This window comes from Micromys minutus (assembly GCF_963924665.1).
Source record: "Micromys minutus genome assembly, chromosome: 21".
NCBI classification, from domain to species: domain Eukaryota; kingdom Metazoa; phylum Chordata; class Mammalia; order Rodentia; family Muridae; genus Micromys; species Micromys minutus.
This window is the reverse complement of record NC_137956.1, coordinates 51,585,384-51,610,969: the sequence shown is the minus strand read 5'-3', so window position 1 is coordinate 51,610,969 and position 25,586 is coordinate 51,585,384. Positions and strand designations below refer to the sequence as shown.

General features: G+C 47.2%; 2 protein-coding genes across 5 annotated transcripts in view; one reads left to right on the top strand and one right to left on the bottom strand.

The window, feature by feature from the left end:
- ZDHHC3 (zDHHC palmitoyltransferase 3) overlaps nt 1-13,038 on the top strand; it is a 45,278-nt gene extending 32,240 nt beyond the window's left edge. For 2 of the 4 annotated variants that reach the window (XM_080934465.1, XM_080934467.1), the window contains exons 6-7: nt 2,223-2,353; nt 4,341-4,710. In XM_080934465.1, the coding sequence (XP_080790591.1) occupies nt 2,223-2,353; nt 4,341-4,499 (290 nt within the window). In that variant the 3' untranslated portion in view covers nt 4,500-4,710. Of the gene's footprint in view, nt 1-2,222; nt 2,354-4,340; nt 4,711-11,667 lie in introns of those variants that run through there. The other 2 variants (XM_080934466.1, XM_080934464.1) reach the window with 2 other exon arrangements.
- Nucleotides 13,039-15,092: 2,054 nt separating this feature from the next.
- The window catches only part of TGM4 (transglutaminase 4), a gene marked incomplete at both ends in the record, with an annotated part of 33,129 nt that continues 22,635 nt past the window's right edge, over nt 15,093-25,586 (bottom strand). The window contains 5 exons of the mRNA XM_080934704.1: nt 15,093-15,234; nt 16,346-16,482; nt 18,233-18,402; nt 18,903-19,178; nt 22,218-22,469. Coding sequence (XP_080790830.1) covers nt 15,093-15,234; nt 16,346-16,482; nt 18,233-18,402; nt 18,903-19,178; nt 22,218-22,469 — 977 coding nt within the window. The remainder of the gene's footprint in view (nt 15,235-16,345; nt 16,483-18,232; nt 18,403-18,902; nt 19,179-22,217; nt 22,470-25,586) is intronic.

Here is a 25,586-nt window from a genome sequence, read left to right as displayed (position 1 = left end):
AGCAGGATACCATGTGTAGAAGTGAGTCCAACAGTCCTTGCTCATTTGGTGAGCATTCTGAAAGTACATGTATTTGGCTAGGCCCTAACAAGACACATCAATTCTGGTGTGGCCTTGGCAACTTGATATAGGATGTCCAATGAGGTCAAAGCATCACAAACCTCCTTCCTATGTCAGGTTAACTGGGCAATGATAGCATTACCCAGACTGTCACAGGAGTGACTGGCTGTCTTTGCTTTGTGGTCGGGCTGACAGGGCTGTTAGAGCTCACTAGGAGCTAGGAAATATGCAGAGTGTATTTTGAGCAATGCAGACCCTACAAGCCCCAGAATAGGAGAGTGTTCCTTATTTATAGATAAAAATCTGGGGTCAGGGCTGGAGAGATGGCTCAGTGGTTAAGAGCACTGACTGCTCTTCCAGAGGTCCTGAGTTCAATTCCCAGCAACCACATGGTGGCTCACAGCCATCTGTAATGGGATCTGACAGTGTACTCGTATATAAAAATCTGGGGTCAGAGTATGAACATAATTCCAAGTTCTTACCTGAAAACCTGGTAAAAGAGAGCCTGAGGTTCAAGCCATGGTGTCAAGCAGGCATTTAAACTTTGCTGCCTCCAATACTAGGGTCCTACCGGCCAGATTCCTGATGGAGGGAGTGGAGTCCAGGCACCCATTCCAGAATAGATTTTGTACAAAAGGCTCAAGGATCTGTGCCCCAGAATGGGTGCTTGGAGTTGACATTCAAAGAAGAGTGGGGGAGCTCGACATTCCTTGGACCTTGATCCATTCCTATTGGAAATTCTTAAGGCCTGGCGAAAGAAGGGAGGGAGTGGAGGCACTCTCTGCCTTTGCCCCTAGTAACAGGGCAGCTGATAATGATATGCCCTCTCTCGTGAGTGAACACGTGCACGCACATTGCACATCTCGAAACACAGCTGACTCAAGGTATATAAGTGCTGTTATCATTTCTTACCCATATCCCTGTACTGAAGAGAAAGTAAGTCTCAGGATGCCCAAGCCTCTTGCCCAGAGAGATGCAGCCTGGAACCTAAAGTAGGTTTAGTGGGAGAGACAGGTGTCAGGTAAGGAAAGAGAGGGTAATCCCAGTTCCACATGGAAGAGATGGGACGGGCAGGCAGGGCAGAATGTTAGGACGATCGTAGTTGGAGCTTGTGCTTACTTATGTCTGTCTGGATAGAGCCCTGCTTCTTCCCAGCACCCTTCACCCAGGGCCAGCCAGGGGACCTCGCCTGTAATCAACCAGCCAAGCTCCTGGTTGGTGGGCCGCTAAGACCAAGTTCTGCCCAATGAGGCACCAGGAGAATTTGTCAGTTCCAGTGGATATGACAGGCATCAGTTTCACGAGTGGTAGATACTCACATGGAGTATCTACCACTCCATACGCAGTTCCAGGAGAGACATCAGATGAGGTGCTCCCTGCCAGCCTCCCTAACACGCCGTGAGTGGTTTCACTCCTGTTCTTTCCCACATGCCGCCTCTCCAGCAGAGGAAGGGACCAAACAGCTGCCTGTACCACATCGCCAGTCCCCGTTCAAACACTATCTCCCTCAGAGCCTTAGGGTGCTGTGTGTTTGAGTTAGGCTTTGTTCACTGCTCAGAAATCACACTTGTAGTTACACATTGCTCTACAGCGGAAGGGTGAGCCAGTGCCTAGAGCCAGCACAACCATGAGCAGAACAGTAAAGGCTCCAGTGAGAGGCTGACAGTCTCAGACACGTACATGTCTCTGGCAAGAAGGGGCATTTCCATTCATTGGTCAGGCCACTCCTTGGCAAAGAGTCCCCTTTTAAGTCCCCAAACTACCAGGCACTCCTCTGGACCTACCCTTGTCTCTCACCTGGGACCCAAAGTAAGCATGAGGTGGGTGAGCTAGGGGCAGTCTGGGGATGGGGGAATACCTCTCTAGGAAAGATCTGGCTGGGCCAGGACTTTGGGCTTCTGAACCTGCATCCTATGTTCTCCAGGGTAAGGAGGCGTCATGAGGCCTAATAGACTTCTTCCAAGCTGGCCATTGTGTGGCCTAAGCATGATGAGCTGAGGTACACTAGTTAGGGAAGAGGACTCCAACAGCCCAGTCTGTTGGGCACTTGTTGAGGGAGTAAGCGGGAGGCAAGTGGAAGCTTGGTGGGGTGAGGTGGGGTGAGGTGGGGTGAGGTGGGGAGCCCCACAGCTAGTTCAACCCCCATAATGCTTTCCTTGCAGAGTGCAGCTCCTTCTCACCACCCACCACCGTCATCCTGCTCATCCTGCTGTGCTTTGAGGCCCTGCTCTTCCTCATTTTCACATCAGTGATGTTTGGGACCCAAGTGCACTCCATCTGCACAGATGAGACGGTAAGCAGGGCGCCCACCTCCTCTGACCCCAGCTGCGGGACCCAGTCACCTGTCCGTCCTGAGGGCCCAGGGTGCAGGGCACAGTGCCTGGTCATGTTTATTCAGGTTCAGCTGGTTGCATGGGAATGGCCCTGCCTGCAGCCTTAAGCAGAGGTTGCCTTTAGCACGAGTCTCTCTTACTACACACTGTACCCTGTCAGGCATTCTGCCAGGCTCTTGTCCTTCCCAGCAAGGCTTCTAGACATCAGCTTCTAGAACTGATGTCACGACTGGATCCAGGAGACAGATCTGCTTTGTTGAATCTACAGGACAGTACAGTCTGGGCCCTGCCCATCCCATCCTCCTGTCTTCTCGCCCACCCACCTCATGTCCTACATCCAGTTTCTGGTCTTCCAAAGGTACCCAGAAGACTTGAAGTGGTTGTGATATGACATTTCTTGACTTTTGTGCTTTGGGTTCTAGAAGATGGGGTGGGCAGGACACTGCTTTGAATGTGAACAAAGGAAGTCATGGGGACTCGGATTCAAACTCTTGCTTGCTCTTGGCTTTATGAGTGCTGCCCACCACCTTCCCAGATGAGAGCTTTTAGATGGAGGACAGCTTCTTCAAGTGCTCCAGCTCTGTGGGCCTAGAAGCAGAGAGGGGGCTATGCTGCCCGTGGCCAGAGAGAGTGCCACTGTGAGTTAGAGGTGGTGCCCAGTGCTTTTAGCCATTCTGTTTCATTTAAAAGAATTCATATCCTTGCAATTGGTTTGGTGTATATCCAGCCATATATCTAATTGGTAAGTGGGACTAGCTGCTCCACAGAAGACCTACAGGAAGTCAAATGTGACTGTCAGGCCCTGACCATTTGGGAAGTACTTCTAGGTCCCCCGGAGCATGTTCTAGGGGCAATAGATAAAGTGACAGTCTGGTTCTAGTTCTTTTTCCTTATCAAGATTGTCCCTAAACAGAATTGTGTTGCCTGTGGCTCATGTGGCTCATCCTTAACTGATGTCCTCCTGGGTCCCTAGGCTGTGAGAAAAGCATGGCTGCCCCCACCCCATTCTTGGCCAAAACTCAGGACAGACAGACAGCCCCTGCTCTCTGCTTCTGGCAGCCAGATGGCGATATTTGAAGGAGGCAAGAAAACACACCTTCTCCTAGGCCCATTTTTATTTTTGTTTTTCCTGAGACTTGACGAGGAAAGTGGTACAAGCTGGGAGAACTGCCTTGTCCTTCAAGCTCCTCTGGGACGACCCTCCTCACCTCCTCACTGTGACTGTGGTTGCAAGTCGTCCTCCCTCTAACCTGTACTCGTTCCATCTTCCTCTTGTGGTTTCTCTTCTTATCAACTGCCTTTTGCTGTCTTACCCTCCCCCTTTGTGTCTCCTCAGCCTGTCCAGCAGCTGCTCCTTGACCCTCTGGGCTGATGATACAGTATCAGAGCAGTCACTTCATCTGTGTGTTCTTTTGTTGTTGGGTTTTTGTTTTGTTTTTTTGTTTTTTTGCTTTTTTTTTTTTTTTTTTTTTTTGTCTGCAAAGTGGTCATTGTAGCTTCAGCTCCCCTATGCATCTTTACCACACCAACAGCCACCATTTGCTGTCAGAATTTCAATCTCATACATCAAAGCCTTTGCATACACAGGTGCCTCAGAGCACTTCCTGACCCAGCAAGGACTCAGAACTAGACACTGTCGATTTTGTTGGCACCAGTGGCCCAGGAGACTGCTAAGAGCTCACTGTCCCGTCTTCCTCAGGGCCTTGTAGATGCATGCCCACCAGAAATCACTTTTAGTGACACTTCTCATGAGAGACAGAAGAAAGCTTCATTGTATGGATGGCTTTACTGCTTTGAAAAAGAAGTGTTCACTCTGGCCGCCTGTGGCCTGTGGACATCCCTCCCCACACCACAGAGGTGGACTGCGTGACGTAAAGTTGACTGTTACTGTTTTCAAAACTGCAGAGGTTAACAGCTTGACTGAAAGTGGATTGTTCTTGTTTCCAGGGAATAGAACAGTTGAAAAAGGAAGAGAGAAGATGGGCTAAAAAAACAAAGTGGATGAACATGAAAGCCGTTTTTGGCCACCCTTTCTCTCTAGGCTGGGCCAGCCCCTTTGCCACACCAGACCAAGGGAAGGCAGACCCGTACCAGTATGTGGTCTGACGGACCCTGACCAGCACTGCCACTCAGACATCATGGCACCTCCCGTCCGCTCGTGAATGTTTAGGCCAAAACTCTTAAAACTTTTTTTATGTCTTCAGAAAAATGGCTGAGCATTGCAGAGAAAAAAAAAGTCCTCATGTTTTATTTTTTAAAAAAAAATCATCCTTTCAATTTTTGATGACTGAAGCTGCTCTTTTTCCCTTTAAAATCACTTCTGGCCTCTGTTTCCTCTCTGCTGTCTGTCAGCATGACTAATGTCGAGGGTGCTGCCCAGGCCCTGCTCCTTCTACTAATTGAATGCCCCCTGATGCTGTGTGTGGATGAACTGGCCCTGACCTCTTCCTGCCCACAGGGCAGCACTGGCGCCCACAGGACTCAGAACCTCGTCGAAGATGATGCTAACCTCTTGAGACCTAAGGATGGAAAGGTTGGGGCTGGAGCTGTCATAAGGGTCCTTGGTACAGTGGACAGAAATCGATTGTTAGCCTTGTACTTGGTGGGCATGGGTATATGGAACGACTGGGGGGAGGTGGGGAGAGGTAAAGGGGCCTCTGTTCTGAGTCAGTAATTGTGGCACTCTGGCTTTTGGGAAGACTATGGAAGATGTTTCCCAGTTCAAAATGCCTTATACAATCACAAGAAGAAAAAACCACTTCCTACCCCAGTCCCCACCCTTTCCCAGCAAGATGTCAGTCAGTCGGGATCATCTCATTTTTCACTGTGTCATGGGTACACACTTTCTGGAGCTAAGTTCTCCAGTTGTCACAGACATGTGTCTTGCGTGTGTAGCCTAGGGAGTGGTTGTGGCTGTTTGGTAACATCTTAGAGTTGCCAGGTAGCCTCTACTCACCTGCTCCTCAGCCTCCCGCACAGACAAGCTTTCCCATTGGTAGGTACTGCTGAGTCACACAGGGAAGAGCTGGATCGGAGGATGTAGGATGTGCCGAGAGAATTCCACTCTTGAACCCTACAGCCACGTGGAACCTGAGCACTATGAAGTCCCCCACATCAGTGGATTTTAAAGCAATCACCACAAAACTCCCTTTTTAGCTTTTGCTTGGGGTGGGGGTGGGGATAAGGTTTTTCACTCTAGTTGTGGGTAGGAAGAAAGTTAATATAGCCCTGTGATTTTTCAGAACTTGGTGGGACACTCTGCCTCTTCCCAACTCTGTCAGTGCTTCCACATGGAAACAATGCAATAAACCTTTTCCAAACCTGCTTCTGCTCCGCTTTCTCCCCATGACCTATGCAGAGGGGCAGATAGTGTCAGGCTGCAGGGTGAGCGAGTTTACCTTTGTTCTTAAAGGCCATGAATGGACTTTTTGCAGGCAGGATGCTCTGTGTCTCCAGGTCAGTCTTTCTGGAGTCTAGGCCCAGAGCCTGCCGAGCAGAGAACCAAAGCTCTGCCAACAGAAAGTGCCTAACGTCTACCCACAGTGCTAGGTGCTACTCTGGCAGTTCTTGATGGTGTATAGGGATGACAGATGTGGCAACCCTGAGGAATTGGTCACCACCCTACCTCAGTAGGCTTTGACTTGCCTCTGCGTGCTGGTTAGACTGAGATCCTAAGTGCGTGTGTATGATTTTACACATAACTTTATGCATTGATATATGTAAGTTATTTTAAATCAAGATCGTAGCATTTGTTCTTCAGGTGCCTTTAAAACTTTATAGCTCTCTTGGTATATATGAAAGAGGTGTGGCCTGCTCCAGGTTCAGCAGGCTAGAAGGGTCTAGCCTTGCTCAGGTACTCAGGATAGACCTGCTGTGGCAACGGGTAGCTACACTGCAACCATGGTTCTCTTGTCACCATTCTCTCTCACACACACTTTTCCCCTCAAGACCGGAACTCAGGAAATGGCCTTTAAGGGCATTTTATGAATGGCTCATAGTTTTCCTGGTGGAATTTCTGAGGAACGTAGTAAACAGATGGCACTGTAGGAATTTGAGTCCTGAGATTAAAGCCCACACACAGGCATGCGCCCAGCTTGCTACCCAGGTTCCACATGAGTCTCTCTCTGCATTATTACAAGCCAGAGGCCATAAAGTGAATGTCCTTAATGCTCAAACCACATCAAAAGGGACTCAAGATGGGACTAACTCAGGGTGGCCTGAGTCTTCTGATCCATTCAGATGGAGTAAAAGGTCTTTCTCGTTGGCCCTTACTGTGAAGGCCCTTACTTTGTAGCCCATCTTCCAGAATGGTAAACACTTGGACCTTACAAGACAGATTTACAGGGTTAAAGGGTAGCTAGCATTTGCTCATTCTGGCTCAGCCACTCTGTATCCTGATGAGAGAAATCTTCCAGATAAGACAAACTACCAAGTGCTCATTAAGGACTGCCCATGTAAGACTGGCACCACAGACACCCCACTCCAGGAGGATGGGCTGGGACTCTCCATATCAGACTAAAGTTCTCAATTTCTCTTCTTTCAAAATAAAGTGCACTAGTTCCAAAGAGTGAACTAGCCAAGGGACACAAGTAGTTCCAGCAAAAAAGGAGGGCCAGTGCTTTTCTGTGTGGTGCTGAGGATCAGACTCAGGACCTCAGAATTTACAGGGGTGGGGTTTCAGGTTAGCCCTGCCACAGGTGGTAGGTGCAGCAGCCCAGTTCCTGGGATACAGTATCTGAGGCCATCATGTTCCCACGGATGAACCATTGATCCCTTCCACTGTTGTCTGTGAATGTATAAAACAGCCTCTAATGATTTTTAAACATGTCCTTTGAGTTTGTCTTGACCAATGGCACCTTTAATGAAGAGCCAGCAAGACAAGGGTAGAACCAAGGAACCAACCTTCCAATGAGGAGTGTCCAGTGACTTCTCCAGACCCACAGTGTTTGAGCAACCCAACTACAGTGTTCTGGTCTTCATTTTCCACTGTAGTTTCGTTCACAGGGCTGGCTCTTTATCTGAAGCCAAGCATGGAGGTGCACATGTGCAAACCCAGCAAGTTTGGAAGTTGAAGCAAGAGGGTCGGGTCAGTTCAAAGTCATCTTTTGCCATACCGAGAGCTCAGGATTAACCCGTGGTACATGCGACCCTATCTCAAAAGACAAAGACGTCATTAAGAGCCAGGGATGTGTGTCTGTAGTCCCAACACTCAGGAAGTTAGGACCGGAATATGGCTTGAGTTCAGGAGTTCAAGACCCACACAGTGAAAGCCTGTTTCAAAGTGAGAAAAGGAAAGAAGACACTGCTAAGCATGTTCTTTCAAACCTAGGCCTTCGCCTGCTTTCTCCTTCCCCTACTTTCCCATGGTCAAAAAAAAAAAAAGAAAAAGAAAAAAAAGAGAGAGAAAGGAGCAATGACTGGGAGCGTGAAGCCACACTTTAAAGGTGACTTGCTAGAGACCCTCTGGAGGAAAGGTGCCACCAGCTCTCCTGTGGAATAAAGGATGCCTGGAAATTTCAACTGGGGTGATGGGAGTTTAGTGGCAACACTTGTCCAACTTCAGTGTGAGTTCCAACCCTTGCTTGACCATTTAACTGCCAGAGTATAACCTTGGACAGGCTCCCTAAGCCTTACTTGGTGTCTGTAAAACATAATCACCCACTCGTCTGGTTTCTGTAAACACTGGATAAAAAGAGAAGGTAGAGTGGTGTAGGCTTTAGTTTCTATGTGTGTAACAGTCATACGGGAGCTGGAATTATCCAGTCTATGTAACCAGTGCCTCTGTCCTGCCCACCCTCTCTCCTCCTCCCTCTCCACTCCCCCCACTGCCCCGACTCTTGAGTGCTAGGATTAAAATGTGCCACCATGCCCAGCCCAAAAAAAAAAAAAAAAAAAAAAAAAACTTTTAAAAATACATTACCTGCTGAATACTTGGAAGTATTTTGGTTGTGTATATGTTCCGGGTTGCAACAGGAAGATGTATCATGCTATGGGCTTCAGTAGAAGGGTGTGAAGCTGCTGATGAATTGAGCTGGTATCGTCTGGTCAGCTCTACAGAGCTTGCTATAGGGATGCTAGCATCTCATCTGCTGGCACTGGAGTCCTGTTCCAAGGGTCTTATGAGCCCTGAACTCATGTTTGGGGTCTCTGCCGCCCTCTCGAGTCTTAGGCATCACACCTCCGTGCTGGGGTGTTGGTGAATGTTCACAGGTCAGCTTCCACAGGGCGTTCAGCTGAGGCCAAGTTCTGCTTACCTACTCACTGTGTTCCCTTGACCCTGACATGGCTCACACCTGTGAGCCTTGAGCTGCAGAATTTTGCCTTCCAGACAACATTAACTCTACAACTTTTAGAAAAAGAAGCCCTTGGATTTGTTTATGCACCAATTTACTTGGAGTTTTTTCTTTTTTCTTTATTTAAAGATTTATGTAATGTACATGAGTACACTGTAGCTGTCTTCAGACACACCAGAAGAGGGCATCAGATCCCATTACAGATGGTTGTGAGCCACCATGTAGTTACTGGGAATTGAACTCAGGACCTCTAGAAGAGCAGTCAGTGCTCTTAACCACTGAGTTGTCTCTCCAGCCTGAGTATTTTCTTTCTATGCTCAAAGCTGACACTCCTGCTGTCTATGTATGTAGCTGCTAAGGAATGTCAACACACAGACCAGTTGATCCCACTACTTTACAGGGGAAACCTGGGCTTGCTCAGCCTCTGCACTCGACTTTGAGACCCACAGAGTGAAGCTTTGTTAGAGAATAAGGAAAACGCCTAGTGGAGAGAAAAGCACTTGTCCAATTTCTGCATAACTTTCCAACCAAACTTGGGCTGCTGTCTCATGCCCTCAGGACCTCAGTACTGACACCTTCACAAGGTGTGTGTGTGTGTGTGTGTGTCAGTGTCAGGATCTGTGTTCCTGGCTTTGGAGGATTCCAAGTTAGTGTGGTATACCCAGTCTGTCCCACTATATTGCCCTGGCCCTTGTTGACTGACTGCAGGTGATAACCAGGCAGGAGATGATGCAGGGTCCCTGCAAGTTAGTTGCCTCTGTTGTCATTGCTGCTGCAAGGGATGGCCAGGGGCTGCTGAGGCAGCATATGCCTGTCTGCATGACTTGTAGGGGCTAGTAAAACTCGGGTCTTACCTGATTCTTGTTCTTATTAAAAAACTAATGCTTGCTCCATGGTGAAAACATGAAGTGTAGACAAGTCCACAGAAATACACACCGTCTGCAATGGTAACAGCTCCATGGCGGTGTCCTGTGCAAAATTCTTCTCCCTATGGTAGGACACAGGTCACAGGATGGCTCAGGGTCAGTGCCACACTGTTGTGATTTATAGAACTAGTTACTTAGTCTGTATTGCTGCTTCTGAACTCCTGATAACTCAGGGTCAGTTCTGTCTTGGGTTCTTTTGATGTTTGAACTTCTCATTGTGAAGTAATTTTAGACTTATAAAAACCAGCAAAATTGTATATCTTCTGTATGACATTCAGTGTTACTGAAGATAAATATCTTACAACAACAACAGATTCCTTTCTCTTTTAAGAAAGTGATTTGAAAAGAAAAAAGACGGGGTGGGGGAGCTTGCAGTCTGCGTGGTGGCACACACTTGTAGTCCTTGCTGTTCAAGAAACTAGGGTGTGAAGATTATGTGAGCCTCGGAGTTCCAGGCCAGCTTGAACTGTGCAGCAGACTGAAACCCATTTTATCCCTAAGAACAAAACTCTTGAAACTTACTGTCCTTTACCTCAGGAGAGGTTCCATTGCTTGCCTTTTGTCTGCAGGGATTCCACATTCTACTACTTGACTCTTTACCCTATTTCTCTCAGTTCCTCAGTCTTAAATTTGTCCTGACCTAGATTTTTTTAAATTGAGGATAAATTCACATAATGTAATACAAATCATTTAAGTGTATAGTTGGTTCTAAGACACTTATCTAATTCAGAATAAACCACTTCTGTATGGTTCCAAAATAGTTCTACCTGGTGAAAAACTGTAGGTCGGTTACTCTGTCAGCTGCTCTTGTATTGGGTTAGGCTGTGGTTTGGGGCAGGAGGGGCACTGGTGTGTCAGATTTGTGGTTTGCCATAACTGGAAACACTTGCTGCTGATCCACTTGGGTCTTGGCAGTTCTGACCTTGCTGTGTTAAGTCCATTCCTGCTGTAAGTGACCACCGGCCCCTAAGTTATGGTTGTCTCACATAAGGAGAGAACATGAGGTCAGGGTTTTTTGGGTTTTTTTTTGTTTGTTTGTTTTTGTTTTTTGGTTTTGTTTGTTTTAAGACAGGATCTCTTTCCCTGGCTGTTCTGGAATGCACAGAGATCCACCTGACTCTGCCTCCATGCTCGGCTAAGGTGTCAAGAAACTTAAGTCCCTGAGATGTCATGGGGAGAGTGCTGGAGTATTGGTTAGGATATGGTCAGATCAGTCTGTGTGTCTGTCTGCCTCTGCATTACATACAAAAAGGATGTGCCATATTCCGGTTACAGAAGAAAAGTACATGGGAGAGAAGAATTAGGACCACAGAAGTCTTTCTTGGGAGAAGAGGGTCTTGAGTCATGATTGAGTGCATTAGTATCTGTCTGGGAAACTCAGAAAGTTCCCTAGGCTTCCAGAGGAGGTGGAGAAAACAGAGGTCACACTAGGCTCAGAGCCTTTGTAAGGATGATATGAATCTGGAGATCTGATCTGTCTGTATCTATAACCATTTGGGGCTTTTTCTTACCCATCAACCCTCTTTCTGTGGCCTGGGGGCCACATCAAAGCCAGCACCCTCAGCAGGTGAGTGATCAGCTCGGGAGAGGCCCTGGGAATGCCCACTGCATGAACAGATCTAACAGCAAACCTCACAGCCCACGGTGGCCTGTCCTGGTGGCCACTGCATGTGACATCTGATGCTTCCCCTCGCATGTTTGTGTCCTGTGCTGTGTCCTCACATCTCAGCCTTCCCCATGCCAAGCTTGCTGGCCTTAGTGGTTTCACAGGTGATAGTCTAGCTCACGCCTACAGAAGCGAAGATATCCTCGGTCTTTGGGTATCCGGTCCCCACCCAGTAGCAAACCACTGCCTTTGTAGGAAGGGTGGGTGACAGGCAAGTCCAGTGCTAGTCCTGCTTTCCTGCTTGACAGTTTCTCCTCTGCCCTGTAGCCCTAAGGGTCTTCCAGAGTGGCCTGGGCCACAGCAAGCGGTACTGTCCCTACTGGACTTCCCATCCCCTATTATGCCAACACGTAACACACTGACTGACCTTCTGCCCCGTTCTCCTTCAGGGCATTGAACGCCTCCAACGAACGAAACAGCCCAGGGAGCACTCGGGCAGCTGGAAGTCAGTCCAGGAAGCTTTTGGTGGGGACTTTTCCCTGAACTGGTTCAACCCTTTCACCAGACCTTGTCAGCCAGAGATACCGATTGACAAGGGATTGGTACGGCAAGTGTCATCTCTGTCAGACACAGACAACATGGAAACAGCCGAGAGCCAGTTGGAAGAGACAAAGGACAGGGACTCTGTGGAAGTGCTGGATGAATAGAGGTCACGGAAAATAAGACACCAACAGTGGCTGCTCCTGATGAGTGGTACCAACTGTCACCCCACCCTTTTTTCCATTAGGGTTGGGGGGGGCAATAGAGGGTACAGGAGAGTAGGGACTTTCTCTGAGTTCCTCTTAGCAGGATGTGCCAAAGGAGATGGTCATTAACAATTGTCCGGGCCCGGAAGGGTACCTGTTCTCTGTCTAGCAAGGGAAATGGTGACCAGGATGTTGGGGATCCACTTCTGCTTCTTGGGGGCTCTCTTGGGGAGGCTGAGGATCTTGGGGGAAAGGATACTAACTTCAAGGAAGCCCAACCTGGAAGGCTAGAGAGACTCCAGCCATTTCCTGGAAAGGTATTCTTGGCTGGCCAACTGGGAATCAGAACGGAAGAAGGGCTACTGAGCCTGCCTTTGGGGCTTGGGCTTGGCTGAAAAAGCATCCCACACGCCCACACGCCCACATGCCCACATGCATGCACATATGCAGAGCCTACCCAAGTGGAAACAAGCCTGAGTTATGACAACAATGCAGCCAGCCTTTCTGTGGCCACAGCATGCATTCCCAGAAGAGCTAGGTGAAGACACATTGAATTCCTGGAAAAAGTCTACTAAGACATGGGCACAGGTGCAACCAGAAATGGCCACCTTTGCATTTTACAGCAGCTCCCGAGTCGGCACCTCACAGAAAACTGCATTGTTAGACCTGGTGACACATGCAGGCAGCCTGGCAAACCTGGTCCACATGGTTCTGACTATATAATGAAACTCTGTCTTCAAAACAAAAAAGAAGTGCATGGTGGCCAGGACATGTAGACTGCTAAACCAGGAAGACCCAGGATGAGCTTGGACCTAGTCTGCTCACTGGAGCCCGGTTGCCGCAGCAGCAGCTTCTACAGTCTAACCAGTTAGATAGTCTCAAGAAACACCACAACTCCTCAGCTCACGCCTTGAACCATTCCCCAGTGTTCCCGGCGGAGGATTGTATCACATCTCTTCTCGCTCTATGTGAAAGGACTTGAGTCCTGGGCCAGTGGAACCAGTCAATATAGGTACTGTCTCAGGACCCTAATAAAGAAAAGCCGTGGGGAGCCGAGTGGTGGTCTGATTCTTGGGCAGCATCCTAGGTAGTCCATGGCCTTCAGCATTTGCAGATGTGGCCTCCCCCCCACTGCAAGTGCATTTCCTCCAAACAGGTCTGCTTTAACATGTATTAGCAATAACATGAGAAAGCCATCTTGGCACTATGTGGAGAGGGCTGGGTCCTCAAAAGCAGCAGTTAAAAGAAGGAAGCAGCTTTGGACTCAGGATTTGTTAACTGGATGTCCTTGCACACTAAGGCTGAAACTAGTCTTCCCTGGGGACAGATTGACCCCCATCCTGCAGCTGTTTGTTTCCAGAATGCTTCTAGGAAGTATGCATTTTGCTCTTACAGGCTTAGGTCTTCCACACTCCTCAGCAAACCCTTTACCATGTCAGGCCTCAGCCAAATTGCTCCCATGTCCAGGAGGTACTGGACAGCCAGGAAGTAGTCTGTTCAGCCCTGGGCCTTGTGCCTTCACACCAGAACACAATGGCTTTCTCTCCATATTGACTCCTGAGATTCTGCTCAGCACTGCTGCTGATAAGAGGAGGCCCAGAGGCTGGTTTCACACCTGCCCCTTACTGTAAATAAAATTTCTTTGGTCTACCTCTGTGGTGAGAGGCACCTATTCTTTTAGCAGGAGATCCTGGCCCAAAGCACTGGACAGCATCCTTCCTCAGATCTAGTGTGTAAAACAGGTGTCACACACACTGACAGTGGTTTCATGGGGTTACCAGCTGATCCTTCTTGGCCACAGCATAGATAGAGGTCATCCCACAAGCATGTACCAGACATCTGCATGCCCCAGAGGAGAGCATCTGGGCAAAAGGAGTCAGGACTTGAGGTTATCTGGTTCTGGGTGAATGAGGGAGAGATGACACGGGCTAAGGGTGTTTGGGAAGAGGGAATCTCCGTTGAGAAAATACTTCTGTGAGGTTGGCCTTTACACAAATGTGTAGCATTTTCTTGATTGATGTAGGAGGGCCAGGTCCTTTGTGAGTTGTGCCACCCCTGGTCTGGTGGTTCTGGATAGTGTAGGAAAATGTGATCGGCAAGCTATGAGAAACAAGCCAGTAAGTGGCACTCCTCTGTAACATGCCTCCAGGGTCGTGCCCTAACTTCCCTCAGAGGACTGTAAGTTAGATGCATTTAACCCTTTCTCCCCAAGATTGCTTTTGGGCATAGTGTTTTATCACAGCAAGAAAACCCTAAGTCAATAATGGCCTTCAAATACACAAAATACCCCTTATTCAATCTGCACTCAGTATCTCTGGAATACACGTACACTTAGAATTACAGCCCTTGAGAAAGGCTGGCCATCATGAAGAAGGCCCAGACCAAGGAGGCCAACCCAGTGGAGAGAGCCCCTGTATCCACGAAATTCAGGGACAGTGAGTCTTCCCAGGTTAAATTAAGCAGCATGCTGTCGGAAAAGAAAAGTTAACTCGGGACCACTTAGCCATCTTAAAGTTGCCAGAGTTTAATTCAAAGCACAGTGACATGTGAGCAGATCGTCTAATAGCAGAGTAAAGCGCAGACTCCAGGGAATGGGGCAGGATACGTTGCTTCCTCAGATGTTGTCATCGGCCATAGAGGGCCTCACGCCAGCGTGGGGCCTACTCCAGAGAGGACAGAGCCTTGTGATGAGAGCATGCGGTGCCTAGTTCAGGGCCAGCTCCAGGATGCTTTCTGCAGGACTTCCAGCACAGCTTCCAGACACCCCTGGACTTGATTGAATCCATGGTTTGGATGGAATATGTCTCCAGCACTTCTTTATCTGGGTTCTGCACATAGTTCTGAATCCAGATGGCAGTGGCACTGTCTTCTGAGGCCACGATTCCTAAATATGTATTTGAGATGTCTGCCTATCACATGTCCCCAGCTACCCTGGCTCCCTGTGGCTACATTGGCCTTTGAGCTCCGTCTTTTGCTGGGCTGGCTCTTGAATCTGCCTTCACACAAGTAATCAAATGTAATCATCCCTGCCCTGAAAGCTAAATGCAGTTTAGGAAATGCTGACATGTTTAGCCAAGGCTCAGAGCCAATCAGGACCCCTGCCTCCATCTCAATGCCATCAAAGGTGACTACTTGGTGATGAGAACGACCTTCTCTGCATGAAGCTCTTTCACTTCCTTGGAAATTAACTTGACAATGAATTTCCTTGGTCCAGGTTTCACTGGAATGCATTCCATTTTGAAATTGATGGTCTTCCCAGGGGATACTGACCTAGAAAATTCAAAGGCACACAGTCAGCCAAAGGTGCCACAGAGAAAATGCCATGCTGCCGTATGAGGAACCAGGCAGCCATCTGGTTCCAGTGCAGCTCTGGGGAAATTCCGGTGCTGCAGAGCCAGAGTGTAACCACTTGATAGCTGTAAGACAAGATGGCTGGCTAAAATGGCTGCTTTCCAGCTATGCCAGTCACAAACCCTCCTGAGAGCCCTCAGGAGAAAGTTTCATGATGAATATACAAGAAAGTGTTGTCTAGCCCTAGGTATTCAAGACGGCAATACATGGGGTCTGTTAGACTTGAGGCCCTGCCCCAGTACTACTGAACTGAATGTAGTTCTGTTGCTCTGTTGTTATTTATTTGTTTGGGGGTTTGCTTGACTTGGTTTGGGTTTTTTTTTTTTTTTTTTTTTTTTTTTTTGGAGGGGTGAGGTTTGAGACAGGGTCTTTCTGGGTAGCCCTGGTTGTCCTAGAAGTCACTCTGTAGACCAGTCAGGCCTCAAACTTACATTCCCTTTGCCTCTGCCTCCAAAGTGCTGGGATTAAAAGTATGTACCACCACCACCTTGCCAGATTCTGTTCCTTAACAGTGGTCATGGAGAATCAGCCTATCTGTGGGAGTTTAAGAAACTAGTCCCAAAATAACAGGAGTCTGCTAGGATTCACTCGGAAGATCTAGACACCTGGTAAGAAATATACTGGATATGTTGGTGTACCAATAGTCCAGAGACTGGGGTACATTTGGGGATTACCTGTATTATAGACGATGTTTCAGAATACTAGGTAAACGATATGTTATTTGACCAAGTTGGGGATCTGCACTATTCCACCCAGAACTAAAGTTCAGAGAACTTGAGCTGTAAATAGAAACACAAATTAAGGCAGGGACGCCTTGGCATGTCTGAAGAACAACCAACCAGACTGACAAGAAGCAAAAGGACTATTGTTGATAAAGCACTAATTAGTGTAATCTTTTTTGCAACTTGGCACCAGCAATGTGTGTCTACATTTTTACTACAACATCATAGGAGTTTACATCTCAAAAGTATGGGCCCAGGTGCCTGAGACCCATGTACAAAAGTCATTAGTACAAGTTGGGAAGACTCACTGTCTCTCCCAGCACTTTATGGCGTGGAGACCCAGGCTTTCCACGGAGAACTTCATTTCAGTCAGAGGGATGGACAGGGTGTTCTTGAAGGTGCAGGTGATGACAAGAGGCTGGTTGACTTTGCCTGTGCTCGGCATCTGTTAGAGTGAAAGGTGGGTCTGACTTAAGATGACAGGTCAAAGGACAAGCTCCAGCAAGAAAGGTAATTAATTCTTGGTCCTTTCTCTAAGCCCAGAGTGTCAGTAGGTCTGTTCACGTGGGAGGCTGTAGTGGAGAATCTGACCTACATATGCCTCTCTCTTAGATCTCGCGTCTTTGCACATGCTTACCTCTCTAGTTTTGCCAGACAAATTTTTAAGGAACTCAAGGTATGTAGTCTCATGGTAGCCAGAAGTCCTTGGGTGAACTACATCCTGATCTTATCTAAAGAGTCAGGACTCCCCCTTTTCCAAAGCTCGAGGGATAAGTAGTTAGAGCCCCCTAAGCTATACTAAGGACACTGGTCCCACCTCACCAATGACCCAAAATATCAAGTGTGTCCTCACAGGACAACCAAGAGAAACACATCCAAAAACAAACTGTGTTTCAGACACTTGAACTCCTACATGTTCTGCCCCGCCCCACCCTGCCCTGCCCTGCCCTGGATATACCCTTTTCCCCAGACCCCCACCTTCCCTGCACAGGGCTCATGTCTTAGCCTGCATGTTTCAGGCTTTTGTCTCCCCCTGTAATTCTCTTCAAGGAAACTAGGGTATGAAGCACAGTCAACCATGTGTGTCCTGAGGAAAGCTGGAGTGTGTGGGAGGGGACACCCTGCCCCCCTAAGAAGAAGCTTTTTAACTTATTTTTTCAGATGTTATTTTATTTGCATGCGTGTTTGGTTGCATGTATGTATATGCACCGCATGCATGCCTAGTGACCACCAAAGTCAAAAGAAGGCCTCAGATCCCCTCAAACTGGAGTCACAAGTGGCTGTGAATCAGGATGTGGGTGCCAGGAACTGAACCTGGTTCCTCTGTAAGAAGTACTCTTAACCTCCAGCACCTCAAAACAAATTCTTGATGATCAAACCATGGTGGGTGCCCTGGAACTGCTTCCAAATAGAGTGAGTCCTGTGAGGTATGCACACTCTGCTTCAGTTGGGGGTCAGGCACCGATCCATGTCTAAGCATAAGTCAGTGTTTTGTGTGCTCAACCACAGTGCTGCAGAAATGTCAGAACATGGTCTCCAAAGGAGGCCATGTCCTCAGCCTGAGACATTGCTATGGAAGGTATGCTTGCTGAGACATAGACATCTTTGACAAACCTTACAATAGGCCAGGCCTCACCAAGAAAGGGCTCTGGGATGATTGTGTTTGACAGATCATCAGAAACATAATGAAAGTCTCTTATGCAAGCTGCCTTTGACTCTCGAATGCCCAGGAGAAAACTGATCAGAGAGCCCAAGCAAATGTGGCACCAGCTTCATCTCACCCCACATGGGGTAGGCCCATGGCAAGCCTTGAACTTCACTGGTGTGTACCCCAAACTCTTCGATACACAAGAAGCTGACGCCATGGATCTCTTTTGGCAAGAGAAACTGAGCATCTGAGGAGGAGGATGGGAAGAGGCCGTTCACTTGCCAATTGCATCTTTATAATTTCATACTGTGCACAGGTACTCCCTGATTTTAAAACGTTTAAATCCATTTAGCCAAAGGTTGAGAAAAGAAAAACTGTTTGACACATCACTGCTCAGAAATGCCTGTATGAAAAAAAAAATGATGTGCCATTTCCCTTAGGAATGCAATTGGCCCAAAGATCAGTCAACCAGGAGACCACAAAAGTCCTGCCCCTCTCCAAGGCCAAGTTTCAGATAGGATCCCTTTCTGGAAAGTTGGCAGCTTACCTCGACAGAGAAAGCAGAGTACAGGAAACACAGGATCAGATCAGTGGCCACTCGCTCACCAGATTCTACAATCTCTGCAATGATGAACCCTTTGATGACCACCTCATCATCAATTTTGCCCAGATTAGTGATGTAGCAGTTAGCATCCATGCTGAGAAACACCTCTGATTCTGTGAAAGAATTTGAAGAAAGGAGAGGTGAGTTCTTAGCTAAGATTAGCTCTGGGGATAAAGCTGCTTGGCCATAGAGGAGTCCTGTCCTCTCTTCAGAGAGCCTACACTCAGGGACCAAATGGATTTAGTCATTAACTGAGATCTCCAGGCCCATTCTGGGCTCTCAGTCTCAGTGTGGCCTGCTCATAATGACAGCAGCCACAGCCCACTGATGAGCAGGGGCGCACCAAACAGATCTCTGCTGTCGCAGAGGCATTTCATGACACCATTAACACCTTCTCTTGTTACTGTGTGCCAGAGCCCAGACTCCTGGCCTGTTTTTCTTCCGTGCCTGTATTCCTTGTTACCTCCAAAATGTTAGTGCTTAATAAATGCTATGTCCATTCTCACGCAAAGAGTTAAATCATGTGAATAATCTACAGACAAGAAAGAGACATCATATGGTGGGAATCCTGGTCTCTCTGGGCTTGAGACCTCATTACCCCTGCTTCTGGTACCTTGGCCTTGAAGCTGTGCAACCTCCCGGATGACTCCCAGGTTTATCTTTCCGCTTCCTGTGTATGTCTGTAGGTCAAGGGAGCATGAAATTTTGACCTTCTGCGGGGTGGCTGTTTTCCTTTTTAAAATTAAGGTCAAATTGATAGGATATCCTAGTTCCACAGAGTTCTGGAGGACAGATATGTGAAGAGAGTTGTTCAGTGTCCGAGAGTTCAGCTTGTCATCGGGACATTTACCAGAGGCTCTCTCCATAGACTTCCTCTCCTCTCGGCTGCCTGCAGAGACAGAATGTTTTCTGAAGACACCCTTGGGGTCTGAGAGCTTTCCCATTGTTCTGGTTAGATTTCTTTCTTTCTTTCTTTCTTTCTTTCTTTCTTTCTTTCTTTCTTTCTTTCTTTCTTTCTCCCCCCTCCCCCCGTTTGGGAAGAAGGGACTTTGATTCAGAAAATGCTAAAATGCTGCCATTTGATTGGCCAAAGACAAGTATGTGAGGCATTTTCTTAATTAATGACTGATTTAGAAAGGCCTATTCCACTGAAGGTCTACCACACCATGGGAAGATAGACCTGTGTTGTATAAGAAAAGCTGAGTAAGGCACGAAGAGCAAGCTGGTCAGCAGTGTTCCTCCATGGCTTCTGCTTCAGTTCCTGCCTTGGCTTCCTTCAGTGGACTGTGACCCCAGAACATGAAAGCCAAATTAGCTCTTCCCTTTCCAAATTACTTTTCACATGGTCTTTATCACAACAATAAAAACAAAACTGAGACACCCAAGGCCCCATGCTGGAACCTATCATTAATGGAAATGACAGCAGAAAAAAAACAAAAACAGAACACCCTTATTCCTCCCTAAAAGCTATGGGAATCCTAGAAAGAGTGCCCAGGACTATTGAAATCAACCAAAGGATCCTTTAACACAATAGCCCACTGAGCCAGGCATGGAGACTTTCAACCTCTAATCCCAGCACTTGGAAACCTGAGTCAGGAGGATTACCATGACTTCTAAGCCAGCCTGGACTACATAGTGAGTTTCAGGCCATCTACAAAGTGAGACCTTATCTCAAAAAACAGGAAGAGAGGCAGGAGGAACTCAGAAGGCATGAGGTAGTTCCATTCTCTCCCCTCCTCCCAGTCACCCTGAAAACAGGAAGGACTAGTCACAGTGAAGTCAGAAGCCTGCCCATTGGGTGGTATGTGGGTTTGGAGCAGACCCACAACCTCACCACAAGGGCTTTATTGTCCTTTGACTTTGATGACAGCTCTCTGGAAATGTCCCCTTTGCTTGAGCAGACTCAGTTTACAACATATAGCCTCTTTCCTTGTGTAGTCAGAAAAAAACAGTTTTAAAACCCCGAAGAGGAAGCCAAGGAAGAACAAAGACAAAGCAAGTTAGGAGCTGTCATCTTGAGGCTCAACACAAATGGGGAACACCGAACAGCCTCCGTCTGGACACGGCTCCTGGGCCAAGGCGCGCTCACTTATTATGCCAGACAGCCCCCTGCTGACCATGAGGTCCTGAACACAGGCTGCACAGAGGGGCAGCAGGGACTCAATGCACGAGCACACAGCAGAGACACCAGCACCGTCTGGTCTCCAGACTGTCACAGGGCACCCAGCAAGTTTATAGCTTTCAAGGAAAAATCAGCCCCTGTGGAAGCCTGATTTGGGACTTACTAGAGAAAAACTTTTACCTATTTTAAGTATAATCAGAGAGACTATTGAGATGTCTCAGCCGATCAAGGCACTTACTGTAAGTTTGATGATCTGAGTTAAATCCCCAGGGCCCAAATGGTGGAAGGAAAGGACTGACTCCCATAAGTTGCCCTCTGACCTCCATATGTACACTGTGATGTGCTCACCCGCACATATGTACATGCAGGAGATTAAATAAGTGTTAAAAAAAAACACTGTAAATATATTCAATGAACTGAAAGAATAGAAACAGTAGCTCACCAAGCAGATACTATGGATATTGAACTTGCAACAATTTTAAAGTCAGCAATAGCTTAGAGCCTGCACAAGGAGCCATCAGAAAATTTGAGGTTAGGTTTGTAGAGAGAAAGAAGCCTTGTGTTGGTACAGAAGTGTCACTTGTCCATAATAAACGTGATGGCCTACAGCTTAGGCAAGAAACAGGAGGTGGCACATCTGAGAGGCAGAAAGCCTCCAGGATAGTGTCAGGTAGGAGATTTGTTTGAGAAGGCATAGCAACCGAGACAGATGTGTGGTACCTGAGCACAGGCTGTCAGCCTCATGGCAATGTGAGCTAGTCAGAGAAGAGGAATTTGTACATCTATTTTGAGTCTGAGTCTGATTTCTGGGAGCATGGGGCTGGGAAGAAGAACCAGAGCTGACTTTTACATAGGTTAACTGAAATTACTTAGTCTTCAAGACAGAAGAGGAAGTACAAGGAAAAAGCAACAGCACACTGAGTCCTTTCCTCCCTCCCTCCGGCACTGGCCCACTGCTGGCCTAGCACTCATAAAACCCTGCTCTAGTACTGTAAATGAAAATTAAAAAAACAAAACAAACCCTAGGCCAGGTACATGGTGCATACCTTTGATCCAAGCACTCAGGAGGCAGAGGCAGTCAGCTCTCTATTAAGTCCAGACCAGTTTGGTTTATATAGTAGGTTTCAGGCCAACCAGAACTATTTAGTGAGATTTGTCTCAAAAAAAAAAAAAAAAAAAAAAAAAAAAACCCAAAAAAACCACAGAAACAAAAACAAAACTTTCTAACTCAACCACTTCTAAGCTGGGTGGCACTAATCCAGTAAGAACACCTCTGAGCTCTGTGTCTGCTGCCTATAGTCTGGAGCGTGGCAGGACTCTCTCTGCAGGGCCACAGGAGCTAAGGTGCTGTGTGTCTGCAGCCCCGTGTGCGTTGATTGCTGAGGCAACCTGTGATCAGCTTTTGTTTCAAATAGGGCATCACAGTGTAGACAAGGCAGGCTCCAAACTTACCACAGTGCTCTTGTCCTAACCTCCAGGTGTGTGCCACCACGTCTGGCTACCTCATCTTGCCCTGGAGTGGACACGCTGTGAGTCATCATACAGGACACAATCACCCTCATCCCACGGGACATGGTCACCCTCATCCCACGGGACATGGTCACCCTCATCTCACACTGCCTTAAGATACTCTCACATTCTTGCTAAAGACCATGTGGTTGAGTTGTTGTGACAGGGACCTCTGGCTGATGATGCTCTAGATTCCTGCCATCAGCTCCTTTGGGTCTCAGATCTGCCATCCACCAAGGACGTCCTGGTTCAGGATAATGTCCTGGTCTTGGAACTGGCCTGAAATGGCACAGCTACCTTCTGGGAACTTGTATTGCAAGGTAATATCTTCACGCCTGTTCTCGCCCACCATCTTGGTGCTGATGTTCTTGCCGATGCTAGCAGTCTCCACAGCGATGAGAGTACTCTTTTCCTTTTCCTGGTTCTTCTTTACCAGCCAGATAAACTTGTCACCGTTCACTTCCGTGAACACAAACGTAGTGTCATACTTGGTATGGACCAATCCCTGGCGGATAGCAGACACCGGTGAAGGTCCAGTTCGGAAGCATCCTGAGGGGGGAGGTAAGAGAGAGGATGGCTGCCAGGGTCTCCTTGTCCACCCTGCCTCCCAACCCCTAAATTCATCACAGTAACAGTAAGAAATCCCACCCAAGCAGGGAGGCAACAGGTACTTCCCAGGCAGCCTGAACTGCTTTTCGAACATTAAGGAAACATCCCAGCTTAGAACTGAGATGTCCAGTACTAAATGAGATGTTCATCCCAGCACACTGCCTACTTTCTGTATGGCCTATACCTCTGCTCCCTGGATATTGGAGACAAAGGCAGTACTGACCTCATTGGTCATCAAGCATCCAGTGAGCACCAAACATGGTACACAACAATACTTAGCACCGTAATTGTCTGGTAACCATAACTAGCCACTGAGATTTATCTAAACTGGTACTGCTGCGTCCTAAAGCTCTGACACAGGAGTAGAGAGGTCTCCGTGGCTGTCATTAACAACTTAGTATTAATCCCTCAGCTCTCTATTGTACAGATTCCTTTGATTTCTGCATATTCTTGGACTCTGCCTTGCCACAGCCTTTGTCTTATTTAACCTTCAGTAGACCCTGGCCTCTTCACTGCAGCCAGCCCTGTGACTCAGTGTAGGGGGATAAGATGTACAACAGGGCTTCTAATCTAAACTGTTTCTAACGTGGCAGAGGGCTTCCCACTCTCTGCTGTCACCTTGGCTACAAAGTGAATTGGTGGTGAGCTTCTAAAGCCCTTTCCACCCAGGCATAGGGCTTCTTCCTCTTTGGTAGATGGTAACCCCAGGCTGTGTGTAACCCAGTTACCAAGGTTACTGTCTCCACCTTGGCAAATGCTACTGAGACTCCGGAAAGACTGTGAACCCTATTGCTGAGCATCTGTCAGCAAAAAGGTGTGGCAAGCTCTCCTCCTCGTGGGGGGAATAAGGAACAGGAGATCTCTGGAGGTTCCTGGCTGGCTCCAATGGAAATTTGTGAATGCTGTGATTTTTGCCTTGGGGAGCCTCTGGAACATACTGACTGGAAGAATACAGGCACCAAAATATTTTAAGTTGTAATTTGAATGTCTTTGGAGACCTGTGCCTCCTGCATCTGAGTACCTCTCCTCAATCCACGTGGTTCCCTTCCATCATCTGGGAGCTGATGGTCCAGATGATGATTTTGCTCCTTGAAAGGTTGATAGAGGTCACTGTAAGGATGCCTATGTCCTGCCCAAGCCAAGGTCCCATAGGGAAGCAAGAGTGGAGGAGCCGAGTTGTAGGGAACATGGGGCAGTCTGGTAAGAGAAGTTCTTTTATGAAATATAGGTTCACAAAACAGTTGAATACTTGATGCCATCTCAAGCCTTCACTGGGCAATTTGTTTGTTTGAGTTTATATTTTTGGATTGTTTTGTTTTATTTTGTTTTGCTTTCGAGACAAACTCACTATTTAGCTGAAAATGGCTTTGAACTCCTGATCCTTTTTCTCCTCTTGAGTGATGGGTTTATAGACATACGCCACCACAACGAGGTAACTTGTTTTTTAATATTCAGACTAACTTGGTTGAGCCTGGCAGGACAAACCTGTGACTCCAGTACTGAGAGTACAGAGATGACAAATGGGAGCTCCAGGTCATTCTGAGTTACACAGCAAGACTATCTCTAAAATACAAATCTTTTAAAAATGAGTTTGAGATTATACTAAAATTACATTTCTCCCTTCTCCCCCAAACTCTCCTATATCCCCCTCCTTGCTCTCTCTCTCAAACTCATGGTCTCATTTTCATTGATTGTTTGAAAAATCTTAAATAAATAATATAAATTAATAAGGTGACTTGATTCTGATGTAGGAGAAACTTGATGCTGGGCTGGAGAGATGGCTCAGCAGTTAAGAGCACTGACTGTTCTTCCAAAGGTCCTGAGTTCAATTCCCAGCAACCACATGGTGGCTCACAACCATCTGTAATTAGATCTGATGCCCTCTTCTGGTGTGTTTGAAGACAGCTATGGTGTACTCATATACAATAAATAAATAATTCTTAAAAAAAGAAAAAGGAAAGAGAGTCGCTGCTATGAAGGATTTACTAGTAAAGCTGATTAAGACATAGTAAGTTGCACAAAGTAGAATTTAGCTGAAGGAATGCAGCCTCCAATGTGATAGCCAGGCTTGTTAGAAACCAGAGGAACCGAAATTCCGTACCAAAATTGAAGTTTAGGGTTACTGAGAAGGTTTCTGCTAACGTTTGTTCATAAACATTGACCTCAGACTAGGCTCATTTCTGAGATCAAAAGGAAACAACCCTAACTTAAAACCGACCCTCATATAAAGAAACGATCCTCTAATTTGTAGGGGGCAGGGCAGGGTCATAGCCATCCTTGTCTAGGCCTGCCTTCAGTCTCTTATCAGCACGATCCTAATTCTCGAAGGTGGACAAGATAAACTTGGATAACAACTATTCAAAAGGACACTGGTGCAGGGAAGAAGGAAATCTGGCAGTCTCTAAGCTGTGCAAATCTCCCTTTGGCCCAAGTAGCCAGGCTTGAAACCTCCTGTCTCAGGTTCAGTTGTTCAAACTGTAACCTGAGGCAAGGACCAGAAAGATATTTAAAGCAAGACTACTTACGATGAATAAGCTTAAGGCCAATTCCCTCTTATGCCTTATCGGACACTGTTTGCTATATTGTTTTGTTCTTTGGTTCAGATTTTCTCCGTGTAGTCCTGGCTCTCCTAGAATTCATTCTGTAGATCTGCCTACCCCTACCTCTAGAGTGCTGTGATTAAAAGTATGTGCCACCAACAGCCAGGAACTGTCACACATTCTTAAAGAGCTTTTCCCTTTGTTAATCTTTTATTCATGGAGGGTGGTTTCTCACTGGTAAGGCATATTAACTCTATAACAATTCCACGGTTGTTGTTGTTGGGTTTTTTTGTTTGTTTGTTTTGTTTTGTTTTTTCTTTTTCAGGTAGCCTCCGACCACACCTCATCTACACAGGAACTCCCCAAGCTCTTTGCAGCTCCTTTCAACCAACCCAGGACTAGATAATAGGTTACACAGTGAGGTGGAATACTCCCCACTCCATCCAATTTGGACTCAGCTGCCCCAGGTACCTGCCTCTGCTCACCCCAATCACATCACCTCCCTGAGCCTTGATTT